The sequence below is a fragment of the Dermacentor variabilis genome, chromosome 9 (assembly GCF_050947875.1).
Source record: "Dermacentor variabilis isolate Ectoservices chromosome 9, ASM5094787v1, whole genome shotgun sequence".
In the NCBI taxonomy this organism is placed as follows: domain Eukaryota; kingdom Metazoa; phylum Arthropoda; class Arachnida; order Ixodida; family Ixodidae; genus Dermacentor; species Dermacentor variabilis.
In genome coordinates this window covers 124577580-124591866 of record NC_134576.1, presented here as the reverse complement: position 1 = coordinate 124591866, position 14287 = coordinate 124577580, and the positions used below count along the sequence as shown (strand labels likewise).

General features: G+C 46.0%; 1 protein-coding gene across 7 annotated transcripts in view; it reads right to left on the bottom strand.

The window, feature by feature from the left end:
* Positions 1 to 1705: 1705 nt before the first annotated feature.
* The window catches only part of LOC142557411 (venom factor-like), a 143147-nt gene continuing 130565 nt past the window's right edge, over positions 1706 to 14287 (bottom strand). For 4 of the 7 annotated variants that reach the window (XM_075669223.1, XM_075669227.1, XM_075669226.1 and 1 more), the window contains 4 exons: positions 10407 to 10517; positions 6352 to 6435; positions 4226 to 4370; positions 1706 to 1868 (listed from right to left, as the gene is read on the bottom strand). In XM_075669223.1, the coding sequence (XP_075525338.1) occupies positions 1727 to 1868; positions 4226 to 4370; positions 6352 to 6435; positions 10407 to 10517 (482 nt within the window). In that variant the 3' untranslated portion in view covers positions 1706 to 1726. Of the gene's footprint in view, positions 1869 to 4225; positions 4371 to 6349; positions 6436 to 10396; positions 10518 to 14287 lie in introns of those variants that run through there. The other 3 variants (XM_075669224.1, XM_075669228.1, XM_075669229.1) reach the window with 3 other exon arrangements.

The following is a 14287-nucleotide window of genomic DNA, read 5'->3' as shown; positions in this document are numbered from 1 at the left end:
AGAAATCCTAGAAAAAGCACCGTGTACAGTTGCAACATGGCGCTTGGCGACATTCCCCAGGTCTTGCCAGCGAAAAACTTCAACAAGTGGCAGATGCCTGTCAACCGTTTATTCACGTATGATAGGTGTGGGCTCCATGACAAGTCCCTGTCGATTATGACACCTAGGAACTTGTACGATCGGACCCTTCGTATTAATTGGCCATATATCATTACACTGTAGTTTGCCATGGGTTTGCGCGTAAATGACACTAGTGCGCATTTCTCGGAGGAAATTTTCAGGCCTAGATTACGGAGGTAGATAGCAGTTTGTGCGGCGGCCCTCTGAATTCTCGCTCGCAATTGTAGGCGTGTTACTGCAGACATCCATGTGCAGATGTCATCCGCGTACATTGATAGCCTGACAGGGGTTGGCACGTGCTCAAGGAGAGCAATTAGTGTTAGATTAAATAAAACAGGGCTAAGTACACCGCCCTTGGGGACGCCGCGGTAGCTATAATGTAGAAAAGTATGGTCTTTCTCGGTGCTTACAAAGAAGGATCGCATGGATAGATAGCTCCGTATCCATTGAAACATCCGACCACCCACTCCTACCTCTACGAGAGCAGAGAGGATGGCTTCATGCGTAACGTTGTCATACGCCCCTTTAACGTCGAGGAATAAAGAAGCGCTGAGACGCTTACTGCCTTTCTCATGTTGAATGTAGGTGACCAGATCGACGACGTTATCGATCGATGATCGACCGCGTCGGAAGCCCGCCATGGCATCTGGGTAGGTGTTGTGGTACTTCAAGTACCACTCCAGGCGTCCTAGGACCATCCTCTCCATTAATTTGCCCACACAGCTCGCCAAAGCGATCGGGCGATATGATGAGAGTTCCAACGGCGACTTGCCAGGCTTCAGCAGTGGAACAAGGCGACTTGTCTTCCAGGTTGTTGGTAGCGTGCTATCTCTCCAAGATTCATTGTACACCTTAAGAACTCCTCTCACTCGCTCCCCCCCCCCCCCCCCCCGTGACACAGAGTTCGGTAGAAAATTCCGTCAGGTCCTGGGGCTGATGTGTGGCTACACAGCAGGATTACATGTTCCGATGAACAGCAAGACAGGCCATGAATCGCTGTAACAGCCGTCTGTTGCCTAACCGTAACAAAACTATAGCTATGGCGTCGTTCCTGCGTTTTATAGCTCAAACGAAATTGCGCTGGGTTGCAACGCCGTGACCGAAGATTACCGACCAATCGACTGCCACAGGAAACGTGGGCTCCGCAGATTGCTGCATTGCCAAACTAATCCACGAGAGGCACTGCACGCAATTAATCACGCCGCAACTCGTGCCGCGTTGAGGGAGGTGAACTGTGCGCACTCTCACGAAAACTCATCAGCGCACTCTCACGAAAACTCATCACACAGTCTACCTTAAACAGTCTCTATTACGCAGTCTATATTATCAACAGTGTGCGTGGTCCCCACACTGCTCACAGGCTGCCTGAAAGCTAAGGCTGCCTTAAGTTCGTGGTTCGACAATGGTAGATCCATCCAGTGATCACGTGGTGGCGGACAGCTACTCGAAGGCGATGGAATGTCGGTAGCTGTCAGTTGGCCGGATAATCTGACGCAGAAATAAGGAAATGAAAGTCATCGTGGGGCTATAGACTTAAAACGTCGTTTGTTCCCCCGCTCGTAACGAGAACTTTGAACACCAAGAACAAGTTGCTGTTCTGAAACATTTATTCATTACAGCCACCGTCGCTGATAAACCCGTTAGAGAGCCACCCTATGGCTCTTTGCACACTTTTTTCTTCCTTTGGCAGTTTGGAACCACTTGAAGTATGGTAGATGCGAACTCTGTGATTCAGCGGGTACCTGACGCTGAAAAGCAACAAAGAAAACAAAAATAAAGAGTCTACAGTATCACGTTCTGCAGACACTGTTTCGGTAGGACTTAAAGATTCACTTGGTTCCCGCCGTGACAATGCAAGAAGTAAGGTTGGAGCGAAAATATATAAATTTTACATCTGTCATTCGGGTGCGAGAAATTTCAACAAAATAGAGAGAGGAAGACACCTCTTTCTTTAAAACGACGGAGGTTTGCCGGCGTAGCAATATTTGATTATACAAGCTGGTCTGCCATGGTGGAGGGGAGCGGAGAGGAAGTCGACAGATAAATGAGGGCAGAAAAAGAAAACGAAAAAAGAAGACAACGCTACATGATATCTTGATTTCACATTGGAGTCCGCCTTGTCCGAATGTATGGGTCGTCTTGATTTCACTTTTTGACTGTTTATTGCGCGAGCGCATTGCATGCCCCATTACGCGAAAATCCGGCGTCGTAGTGACCGAGCTATGGTTCCAAAAATGTCAAAGGGTGCAAAGAGAAAAAAAGCACGTCAAAAAAAGCTCGGAGCGAAATCAAAGTTCACCTGAAGGTTCCTGAAAACAACGTAAATCAGTGGCTTTGAAAAGAATATGTGGTAGATTTTGGTCTGGGTGGGAATCGAACCCGGGCCTCCGGTGTGTGAGACGAGGACGCTTCCCAGACGCCAGGGCGGCTCCGTGGTTCTGGTACCCGGTGTGCCTGGCGCGTACGTCATTGGACACGTGATGGCGCAGCCAATTGGCAAGGAGATGGCGCCGCGTTACGAGTGTATGTGTGCATGTACCTGATTGTTACCTACTAAGGCCATGACATCGCTACTTTTTCACGGTGATTCCCACCCGTTACAAAGGGTGAGGCCACTGAATCCAATCCAATCCAATCCAATAAGATGCACGCGCTTCCTCCCGCGCGTCCCTTGTTCTTCAGATTTCGTCGGTCAGGGTTGGCTATAATCAGCAAACTCTGATCATAGATAATGCTAAAGCGACTATAATGCTTTCGAAATTGCACACGTAAGCAGTCTTAAGTGCGTCTGCCGAAATTTTGACGTGCATTAATGTCCGAACGAGGGCTAGATTTTCTAGAGACAGGCTTGCGATTCAGGGCAGTCAAACAACAACAAAGAAATCGAGCGCTTCACGTTGCGTTGATGGGAAGTGTCACAGACCTAATATGTGCGTAAATATCAGAGGGTCCTGAGAGATTGTTTCCATGTTTAATTGTCTCCTGTGTGACCATTCCACCACTGAGCACTCTACAGTTTAGAATTATGTGCTCGTTCAACAGAGCCTCAGTTGTCACAAGAGGGGCTTGCAGTTTGGCCAAGGCGGTAGAGAAGACCTGGCCCGCTGGGCCCGCCACGTTCATTTGTAGCCAATGGTAGGGTGCTTTTAAATCACGACTTCGAAGTTCAGGCTAAATACCTGAAATTCAGTCACGTGGTAAAATTGGCAGTTACGTATTTCAGAATTGCATGGAGCCGACAGTAAACTAGGCACTTGATAATACAGTTGTATAAGCGGTGATAAAAAAGGGCCTGTAAGGGGCGCGGATGAAGGTAATACAAGAGCAGAGCACCGGTTTCCTTATATCATGGTGCCTTCGGCAAGTGTCAAATCAAATATCAATGGCCCGCCATGCGTGATGGTGCGGCCGCGCCAACAAAAGACAACTTCGTGCTTTTCTGTGGAATCCTTTCATTCCATGCGGAGGACAAGGAGACCACATGTAATTACATATGGACTCCGTTTCCCCTAGTTACATCATCTGTGACGCACACGAGAAATTGTTGATACTGGACCGTGAAAAACGCTAAAAGACTACGCATCTATATAGCTTGCATACTTGCGTTTAGCGTGTGATAAACGTATTTTGTCTGAATGAGAATATTTGCATTGCACTAATTAGTAATGTTATATTTGTGTTCGTCACGAAAAAATTCAGGCGCTTCCTGGCACACAAGAATGAATTTAAATCTGCCTACTTTCCCTTTCTATGAACTTTGGATTGACAGGTTTACCTGCTCTCATCTCATGACATCTTTTAAAACACTCAGGTATGACAATTGAAACTTTTGCATCTCAGTGAATGGAGCTTCTTGGAACACTCACCCTCGCTTGAAACTTCGTACGCAGAGCATTGTTCTCAGAGGCAGCTTCTTGTTTAAGGTGACTACACATGACGTCACAATCACGCTTTCTCTCGCCTAGGCGTAGCGTTCAAACACGCAAGCTCAGATTCGGTATGTCGCCAAATTGAGACAGCAGGCTAGACGCCATCGAGTTTATAGACAGAAGGCTCCATTTCCTCGGGTGACAAGAGACGCACTGTGGAGGCGCAGTACGCCTACCTTAAACCTCCATCCGTGATGTCGTCATCGCTGTCCTTGCCAAATATGACGTACTGACGTCCGACGTCGAGGTTTGACGTGTTGCACAACTGGCGGCCAAGAAGAAGTCGCGTTTGGTTTTGAAGAGTGCTGCTATTTTCTTCACCTAAAATTCAAAATTCAGAGATATGTCATAACGTGCGACAGATAAAGCAATCATAGTTCTTCAGCTGGATTTCTGGAAGAGGCTAACATCCCTTGCACGATAAATCGAAATACGCAATTGATTGATTTTGACTAGTTCCTCGCCAATCACCTTACGGCACGTAATACGATTTTCGAATTGTAGCCGGCGAGTTTGCTATGCGCACAATCACTAAAAACAAAATCTCACGTTGGCACCAGTTTTTAGGATGTGCGCCGTCAAATTGCGGCGAAAACGCACTGCTGTTCTACTAACTTTATTTTAACAAAGCGGCGTTTCTTACATTAAAACACAAAGCTTACTGACGCCACAATGTATTTGCTCGCGCAGTTCGGGAATTAATTCTTCAAAATATTTCCTTTCAAGTGGGCACATCTCAAGAACACGGTGGCTACAATGTCTGAAATTCCAACGTTTGCCGCGCAAATAATTTAAATCTTAATTAATTGAATTTTGCTAGTTCATCGATTATGTATTTTTGTTTCTCGTATCAGTAATGTCAGCCTCCGAGCAATCCATCTCAAAAAGTACATTGAAATAAGCTCTGTGGTACGAACAATTATTTTTGGCCCAGAAGAAGACAGACAAAAACTCATTCAGATATACACATAAAACGCCACGGCCTACTTATTTGACCCCACAGACAGACACGTTAGAGGCACTCTTATTTGCAAGGATAAAAAAAAACACTCCTAGCCTCATGGTCATGTGGCCCCAGCGCGCGAATTGCGTCCTCTGGCATGCACACCCCTACAACAATTAAAACAGCTAATAGTGTCCATTATTCTTGCATGCGTCTTATTCCATACGAAAATTCAGTAGTTACGTTACTCTACCCGCTGTGATGGAACAGCGGCTCTGACGTTCTCTTGTGTAACACGAGGTCTACGCGTTGGCTCCCGCCCACGACAGCCGCCATTTCGATGACGCAAAATGAAAAAAAAAAAAACACTCGAATGTTTACATTCACGTGCACATGAAAGAACGCCAGGTGCTAAAGAATAATCCGGAGCCCCTCTACAACATCGCCTCTCGTAAATTTATCTTTACATTGAGACGTCAAAGGGATTCCAAAGAGAGAGAAAAAAAATTGATCTGTGCTAATAAATTATTCTCTGCCATACCACGCACACAAAAATGCCGCTCTTACCGCTGGAGGGGGCTTAGGAAGCAAAGATTGAAGAACGAAATGCAGGTGGTGGAGAAGCGGCACTGAAGTTCTGGCACTGCAGCTCCCTCTGACGTCATGCTTTCTGACGGCATTTGCTCGGAAATCTATTTTTTTTTGTCGGCAAAGATAGACTACATTAAAAAAAAAGAACCGAAAACTGAGTTTATGAAGGCTCTAGAAACGTTTACTGAGCCCACAACTGTCCAATTACAAAAAAAAAGACAAAGAAACAACACAACAGCTTTTGAAATTTTGTCACATAACACTGATTTGTCTGCACTGGGATTCTGGCGCGATATTGAAGAAACATTTGGCTCGGATGATGGTTTTATCTTCTAATAATCAAAGTGTTATCGTACACTGTTACCATACAATGTCAGTTTAAACTGGTCATCTTTAGCGCCCATTAAAGCTAAATAAATAAATAAATAAATAAATAAATAAATAAATAAATAAATAAATAAATAAATAAAAATAAATAAATAAATAAATAAATAAATAAATAAATAAATTGCTCTGGTTTTCCTAAACATATTTTAGGCTAAATGTGAGATTAGAAGGCGCGCCAAAACGCTTATCTTGACCGAATATGTACTTGAGGAACCAGATATTGCTTTTCCTCATTCATTTTGTGTGCTCAACACCGCTTCAGTGTCCTTGGAGGGAATGGCCTCAGCAGCTTCTCTAGTGGAACGTATCAGTCATCTTCATAGCGCTTCTATCACTATATCCCCGAGCCAAACCCTTACAGCGTACGCAGTACACACTTACCTTCTTTTATAACTTTGTCGATGTGGAACGCTAAGTGCCTATAACCAGCGAGGACGTAGTTTGCAGAAACTTTTCCTTGCCACACTGCGTTAAGTGAAAGTGAAAGCAGGACGTACAGGGTTAGACAATAATCATCAAGTGCAGAGTACAGTTCACGAGCGGCTGTTGTATTCTGCTATGGTCATAATGGCTAACTGAAGGTGCATCACTAAAAGAATGTGCCTTTTAATTTCGTGTGTAGCTATTCCTTCAGACGCGTTAGTGGGCCTCACAGCAAAATGATAGCTTCCGGAGTGGATTTGAAGGCGTACATTGTTCATAGCTGACTGGCGATGAGCAACATGACCTATGCAAGGCTATGGTCATCGCTTCTTTATGCATAATAAAGAATCTCGAAATGTCAATTTATATCTGCGCACATGTTGCTTTTTACAAGAAAAGCCTCTTTGACCTGTATTTTCAAGCGAAAGAAGATTACAGCTTTGTGTTTAATATGTTCGTGTTATAGCCTTGTTTACTACTAGTAATTAGAATAGTACAGGGAGAGAGGCTTCGTACACAGAGACTAACCATCTGATGGCGGCCCAGTTCTAACCGTCAACCTTATTCCCTTCCTATTCACCCTTTCCACCAAACTGAATGAAACGATCACCGTCTTCATAAGCATACATCCATGTTCCATTTCATGTACATCTCCTTCTCTTCAGAGTACAGCTTTCGCATTTTTGTGTGTGTGTTGTGCCGAATGTGACTACAATATTGTGACTTTATGCACGGTGGGCATGGTGAATCGCTGCTTCTGTGCCTGCCAAGCCCTGCCACACCTCTCAAGCTTCATCAGGCCTGGAACACGTACTATGTACAAGGGATGCTTAAAGAAACAATCATAGCAATAATATTAGTCGTTCTGTTTGCCAACTTAGCAGCGACGACAGGAAATATGAAAGTTAGAAGGCCTAATGCTACCGCCCACTGTAACATGGGTTGACACGAGTCCGCTTCTTTATGAAAGAGTCTTTCACATTGGCTATTCTTCAAACCATGTTCATGAGAAGAAAAACATGCGGCATTAGCAACGACGAATATTTGTGCCCCCCGCATAAGCTGCCTTCGTGAAAACTTTGGTGATGATCAGAAAAAAAAGTATTTTACGGTATACGGCAATCACTTAATTGAAAGTGATAGTTCACAATTCTTTGAATTGCGATTCAAATATGGCTGAGCGCTCAAGATGTGCCTCGTGATACCTGTGGGGGGGGGGGGGCGACTTCAGCAAACGCTAGTGCGTAAACCTAAAAGAACGTTACCCCGTAATTGTGCGCTTCCCGGTTCTAGTACAATTTTCAAATTTATGCTTTCAATTGTGTAAGAGGCAAGTTTCATTTCGAGTGCTTTACAGGAAGCATAGTTACAAATCTAGCAATGAGACGCTTTGGCTCCTAGGCGTTTCGCTTCTCATCTCACGAGGTGTTTTAACCAATGTGTCGTGACGGAATTCGCTGACACGGGCCTTTTACGTTGAACTGTATTCGCAACTAGCGCATCCTAAGTACAGACGTAGAGAGCTCAGTCATGAAGAAACACTTGCCACAACCACATAAACCAATAGGTTGCGGTGGGCGGTCCAACCTTGAAAAAGAAGAAATTCAGACAAATAGACAAAACAGTAACGACGCTGAGGATGAAAATGATGATGATCACTATGATAACGATCACGATGGCGGCGCTGGCGACAAGAACAATGGCTTGAGTGTCCACGTATACCGCACAAGAAACTTCTTGAACTTACCAGAACAATAGCACCGCCTGAATGTTCTTCGGGGTTACGTCGTAAGGAACAAACTCTTGTGTAATACTTCACGTGGGATGTAAAATTGTGGAATTCTTCTGCCTAATTACGCGGACCATGTGTTCAGAACTTAGCCGAGTCCTTTGGAGTCCTTTATATAAATTTCGTGCAACTGGAAACACCACTTTCTACTGCTACTCCGTAAGCGAACTTCTCATTGACTCTGTCCGTTCTATAGAATACCTAGGCGTCTACCCTTATTCAAGGCTAATGTAGACTAATACGTTGCTAACAAAGCTTTGAAAAAATTTTGTGCTCTAAAACGGCTTTAAAAATGAGCCGACAAAAGCACACGACAAAGTTTATACCTCACTGATCAGGTTGTCTGTAAAGTGTAATTTTACTATATGGAACCCCTACCTCATATATCTTAGCTGCATACTATAGAATTGATACAAATAAAGCAGCACAATTTATCATTTTAAATTGCGTTAACCAGAGGGTGAGAAGACGGAAAACATCTATTCACGTTGAGTCACTAGAAGCGTTCACTCGAGTTGAGCATCTAACTTTTTTTGTTCACTCATTGTACCATAGTGACGCCTATTTTGCCCACGGACATATCTTTCTGACCCGTCACATTTCATGTTGTGCTCACCATGCAGGATAATATAGACCTGTATATGCCAGAACAAAAAAAAACAACAACAACATTAGAATGCCCCGCTTGTTCTGTCGATTGCCTAGTGAAATTTATTGTCATCGAGCATAGCCGACAATGAGTCCATTTTCTTTATGATCGGCGTTACTAACCTTTGTAACAAGCGATGTTTTCTAACCAACTTCGTGGGCTTTGTTTTACTTTCTGTGTATTATGTTGTAGTGTATTCTCCATGTCCTGCTGACATTTTTGACGCTGCATATCTGGCTTGTTTTGGGACTATGAGCAAAACGTGAACAAGGTGAATGCAGGAGCCAACGTTTCGACAAGTGGACTTGTCTTCTTCAAGGCGATCGCCATCTCCCGCATTCCCCGTCTTTTCTCTGTTTTGGGACTGTTATATTTGCACATGCCATGTGAACTTGTGTTCTGCCGACTTCTTGCTTTCTAAGTTATGTTCACTATTCGGGTTGTTCTATTTGTTGTCATATATGCACTTGGGTTGTTACTTTTTATTTCATGTAGCTTTTACTTTCATGTAAGGCCCTCCATTTTCCCCTTAGAGTAAATAAACGAAATCAAATGAAATAAATATCGCACCTTTCATAAACTCCGCTAAGGTAACGCTGGTTGAAATATGACGTGGATACGACATGTTACGGGGCAAGCTCCTGAAGTTGTCTTAAGATGAAGCTTTACCTCGGAATGTCCAATAATAATAAACTGAAGCAGAAAATCTTTTGCTCAGCCGCCAATACACCAATTTTAATAAGGCTTTTTGCATTTAAAAAAAAAACAGGAATCTACGACTGCTAGGTTCATTTTTTATTAGGGTAATCAATATTTCTTTTTCTTTAGAAAAGCTAAAGCATAAGGCTTCAGAAAAAAGAACCGTCGGTAACAAAAACAACGACATCACAATGACTTAAACTCCAGCTATTAACACATTGGAAAAAAATTGATGCGTTATACACGGCTCTAAAGGGTTCTTTAAGTTTAGAGTAGCACTCATGCAAGAACATCGTAAACATTGTAACAGTTGGACTTACGCAATAAACTCGGGTATCACTTCTGTCACAGTCCGTTGCTCTGGCAAACTCAGTTTATAGAAATGCGACATCTCCTTATGGCAGAGAGTTCTGTGTGTTATGAAATTTTTTTTTTCCTTACGAATTTTCGGCAACCTCTGCGAAGACGATGCGTGGTAAATCGAAATTCTGCTCCCTGCAGTCAATTGAATTCCATTTTATCTTTCGATGCAACGAGTTCCAATCAAATGAGACCAGTGTTTGTCTAATTAGAGCATAGCTTCCTTTGAGATGTACCATTTCAATATCGATATCAAAGTTGTCTGCGATGCGAAGGTCCGTCCTAAGTGTTCACAAGCTAGCGTCATGTCATCTTAACCTAGCCTAATCTCAACTTCGACATGTAGGACAAAAGATATCACTATATTCATCTGTCCAGAAGGCGGAAGCCCAAACCAAGCTTCCAAGCGTAGGAGGGAAGCGTGCAATATTAGGACTTCATTAGCTGCTGGCTGTTTTGTTATTGTTATTGATTGTTATTGAGTTATTGAGTGCACAAGCACGTACGTATACCAACCGAAGTCATGGTCGTCACATGCTATCCTTCTGAGGGCCATCCTGTTCGACTCCTTGAAACTCCTGCCCGGTTTGATGACATTAGTGAAAGTTTCGTTGACAGGGCACTCCGCTGTGCGGGAAAGAAAACGCAAGACTCGATGTTACATCGATATCGAAGAAACACGGAATTCGAAGCAAGATAATTTCTTAATCCCTCAATGCATGCCCAAACACAGTTGTCCATCAAAGATTGTTGCCATTTTTCGTCTCTTTTTCTGGCTATACCGACAGCACATTTGGACCAATAAGGATGGTGAAATGATATCTGAGTTAGTGCTTAATTAGTATAGTAAAATATTCAGTAGTTGGTTCGCTGAACAATCCGCAATTTCAAACCCGCTTCAGCGTATCAAAAACGGCACTGTGGTTCATGCGTTAAGTTTGTTATGCTTATGTGAGAATTTGAAGCGTATACGAGATGCGTTGGCTATTACAGAATTGAGGATAGCACGTTGCATGATACTGCAGTCGAGCTCCGCGATACGCAACTCCACTCAAGCCCGACAGCGATGGATGGATAGATGGAAAAACTTTATTGAGAGTCCTGAGATACGCGGCTATCGAGCAATGGCGAAATAAATTTAACACGCATGTTCATTGTATACCTGCTATCGCAAGACCTGGCTTGTTTTTCGCAGCACATACGACGGCTAAAAGACCGCGAAGACAGTTACGCGATATACTATACTCACGACGAGCAATACTTATTTTTGCTTATTCAATACTGAAAACAGCGCGGTGTCTAAGCTGGAGGAACACGCAGCTGGAGTGCTACGGGATAGTATTTCCAATGACGAAAAGCCGAGCAGTAAGAAGACGACGACGACGATTAGAAGCTAGCGCGGGCTGTTGCCTCTTGGCCAAGCGCAGCGTATTTTCTTGTAAATGTACTTGTACATAGCTTTTCGTCTGCGTCTTTCTCCGTAACATATCTGGTGGAGGTGGACGTTCCCTGCACCTCGTCACGGAGCTTCGCACAGGACGGTACGTGGAGCCTTCCTTCATGGCTCCCGGCGACGACAACCCTACTCCGCCGACTCCGACACCTGCTGCCACCACGACGACCTACACCACTCTCCCCGCTCCCCGTGATCCTGGCGTATTCTCGGGCAAAGATGGGGAAGACGTCGACGACTGGATCAGCCTGTATGAACACGTCAGCCGCAATAACCGGTGGGACCCTACTATTATGCTCGCCAACGTAGTCTTTTACCTCGGTGGCACACCTAGAGTTGGGTATCGCACGCACGAAGATGAGCTCACCAGTTGGGATTCACTTAAGACAAAGCTTCGAGACTTGTTCGGCAACCCCTACGGTAACCAACTTGCCACGCAGAAGACGCTTTCCGGCCGTGTGCAGACGTCAACAGAGCCCTATGTCACGTACATTCAGGACGTCTTGGCTCAGTGCCGCAAAGTTGACACCCACATGACTGAGTCCGACAAGGTTGCCCACATCCTCAAAGGCATTGCCGATGACACCTTCAACTTGCTCGTTTGCAAAAACGTAGCGACGGTGGATGCTGTTATAAAAGAGTGCCGCCACCTGGAACTCGCTAAAAGCCGACGTATTGACCAGCAGTTTGCCCGTCTGCCCAACACCCCGGCGACATCTTCCTGTGCCCACACTCCTCGTCCCAACAACACTGCCGATGTTAACAGGATCATCCGGCGTGAGATCGAGGCCGCCTATCCGGCTGCCTTCGACTGCAGTCCCACCAAAACATCTGCAGTCACGGTCTCACTGATCCAGGCAGTTATCGGCCAAGAGTTCGAAAACATGGGTCTTCACACTATCTGCTCGGCTCATCGTCCTGATACCCGCCCGGCTTCTTCGATTCCGCCCCGTCCCGCATCTACTTACCCACCACGTTTCCGAAACCCATCTGAATGGCGCACTGCTGACGACAAGCCCATTCGTTTCCACTGACATCGAATCGGGCACATTAATTTGGATTCCGGCCCACGCAGGCATACAGGGTAACGAAAGGGCAGACAGCCTAGCTCGAGAGACCACGTGCCGAGCAGAGCAGTCGAGCGCCCCGGAGTATCACCCACACGCTTGTGAGGGAGGATACACAGAAATATTAAACTTATACAGAGGGACGAGAGCCAAATATCCCCCACCCCCCAAAGCTCTAACACAGGAGGAAGCAACGAGTTGGCGCAGATTGCAGACAAACTCCTTCCCAAATTTATACATCTTAAACAAAATGTACCCAACACAATACAGAGACACCTGCCCATGGTGCGGGGCCACACGCACACTATACCATGTCACATGGGAATGTAAACACAATAAATCATTCCACCAACACAATAACCCGAGTGCGGAGCAATGGGAGAGTCGGCTTCCCAGCTGCGAGCTCACGGCCCAAAGGGCCTTAGTGCAGCACGCTAGTCAGGTAGCTAGGCTCAGTGGAGCCCTGGAATAGGGGCCCACCCTTGCTGGAAGAGGCTCCAAGTCGCCGGCGCCCAAGACGACCGAGACCTCGAGACGCTAAATCCTTGAAGGAACCAAAATAAAGTTTCTCTCTCTCTCTCTCGGCACTGTCGCAGTCGCTGGAGTTCCCCGACCCGGCCTACTCATAATGCCTACTCTCGCCCCCCAGGTGGCCCTTCTCGTCCCTATGCCGCACGCTCCGATGACGCCGCCGCTGATTCTCCTGCACCGAACCGCTCCTCTTCTCGTTCGCTTTCGCCCCAACGACGACAATCTCGCTCTCCCCAGCCCAATCGCTCCTATTCACCGACTCCCTTCGGACGCCGCTCCCAGCCGGAAAACTAGACGATGCAACGCCTCGAGGCAACGCTGCATTGCTCCCTACGCCGCCAAATCCTCTACTGACGTTGCCCACTCATCTGAACCTTCTTTACGTGCAAGTCGACGGTGTTTCTGTGTCTGCACTCATAGACACTGGGGCGCATTTGTCCGCAATGAGCGCTGACCTTCGTAACCGGCTCAAGAAAATTATCACGCCCACCACGACGCCTGTTGTCCGTGTCGCCGATGGCGGAACAGCCCCCGTAATTGGTATGTGTACCGCCCGCGTCTCCTTCACCGATCGCTCAACAATCGTGCTATTCACAGTCATCGCTCACTGTCCCCACGACATCATCCTCGGCTTAGCCTTCCTCTCCGCACATTCTGCTCTCATCGATTGCTCCGCCAGTACTCTCCGCCTCGACCTGCCTGTTTTGGATCCCGCTGAACAACACCCTACTTGCCTCAGTTCCGTCGACTTCGTTCGCTTGCCACCTTCGGCACTGACATACGTTGACTTCCTGTCATCCCCACCAGTCCCCGACGGTCACTACATCGCGGCTCCTATGCAAGACGTCCTCCTTACACACGGGATCACAGTACCTTATACAGTTTTATCTATTACGGCGAATTGCGTCTGCCTGCCAGTGGTCAATTTTGGCTTGACGACACAAGTGCTGCCACGTGGGATGTCTCTGGCCCAACTTTGCTCATTCGAGGATCACTCTGTAGCATCGATTTCAGTAGACGACCATTCAGCCGATCCTCCTCTACCGTCGCAGTCGGCAACTTGTACCATCGCCAACTTACAGAAAATGATTGCACCCGACATGCCTTCCGAGCACGCTCGTGCGCTCTACTGCGTTCTGATTTCCTACCAAGATATTTTTTACTTTAACGACCGTCCTTTGGCCCAAACAACAGCTGTCAAACATCGCATTAATACCGGCGATACCCCTCCTATTCATCGCCGGCCGTATCGAGTATCACCGGCTGAGCGTCAAGTTATTCACACCGAAGTTCGCAAAAGGCTTGCCAAGAACATTGAACCGTCATGTAGTCCATGGGCGTCACCT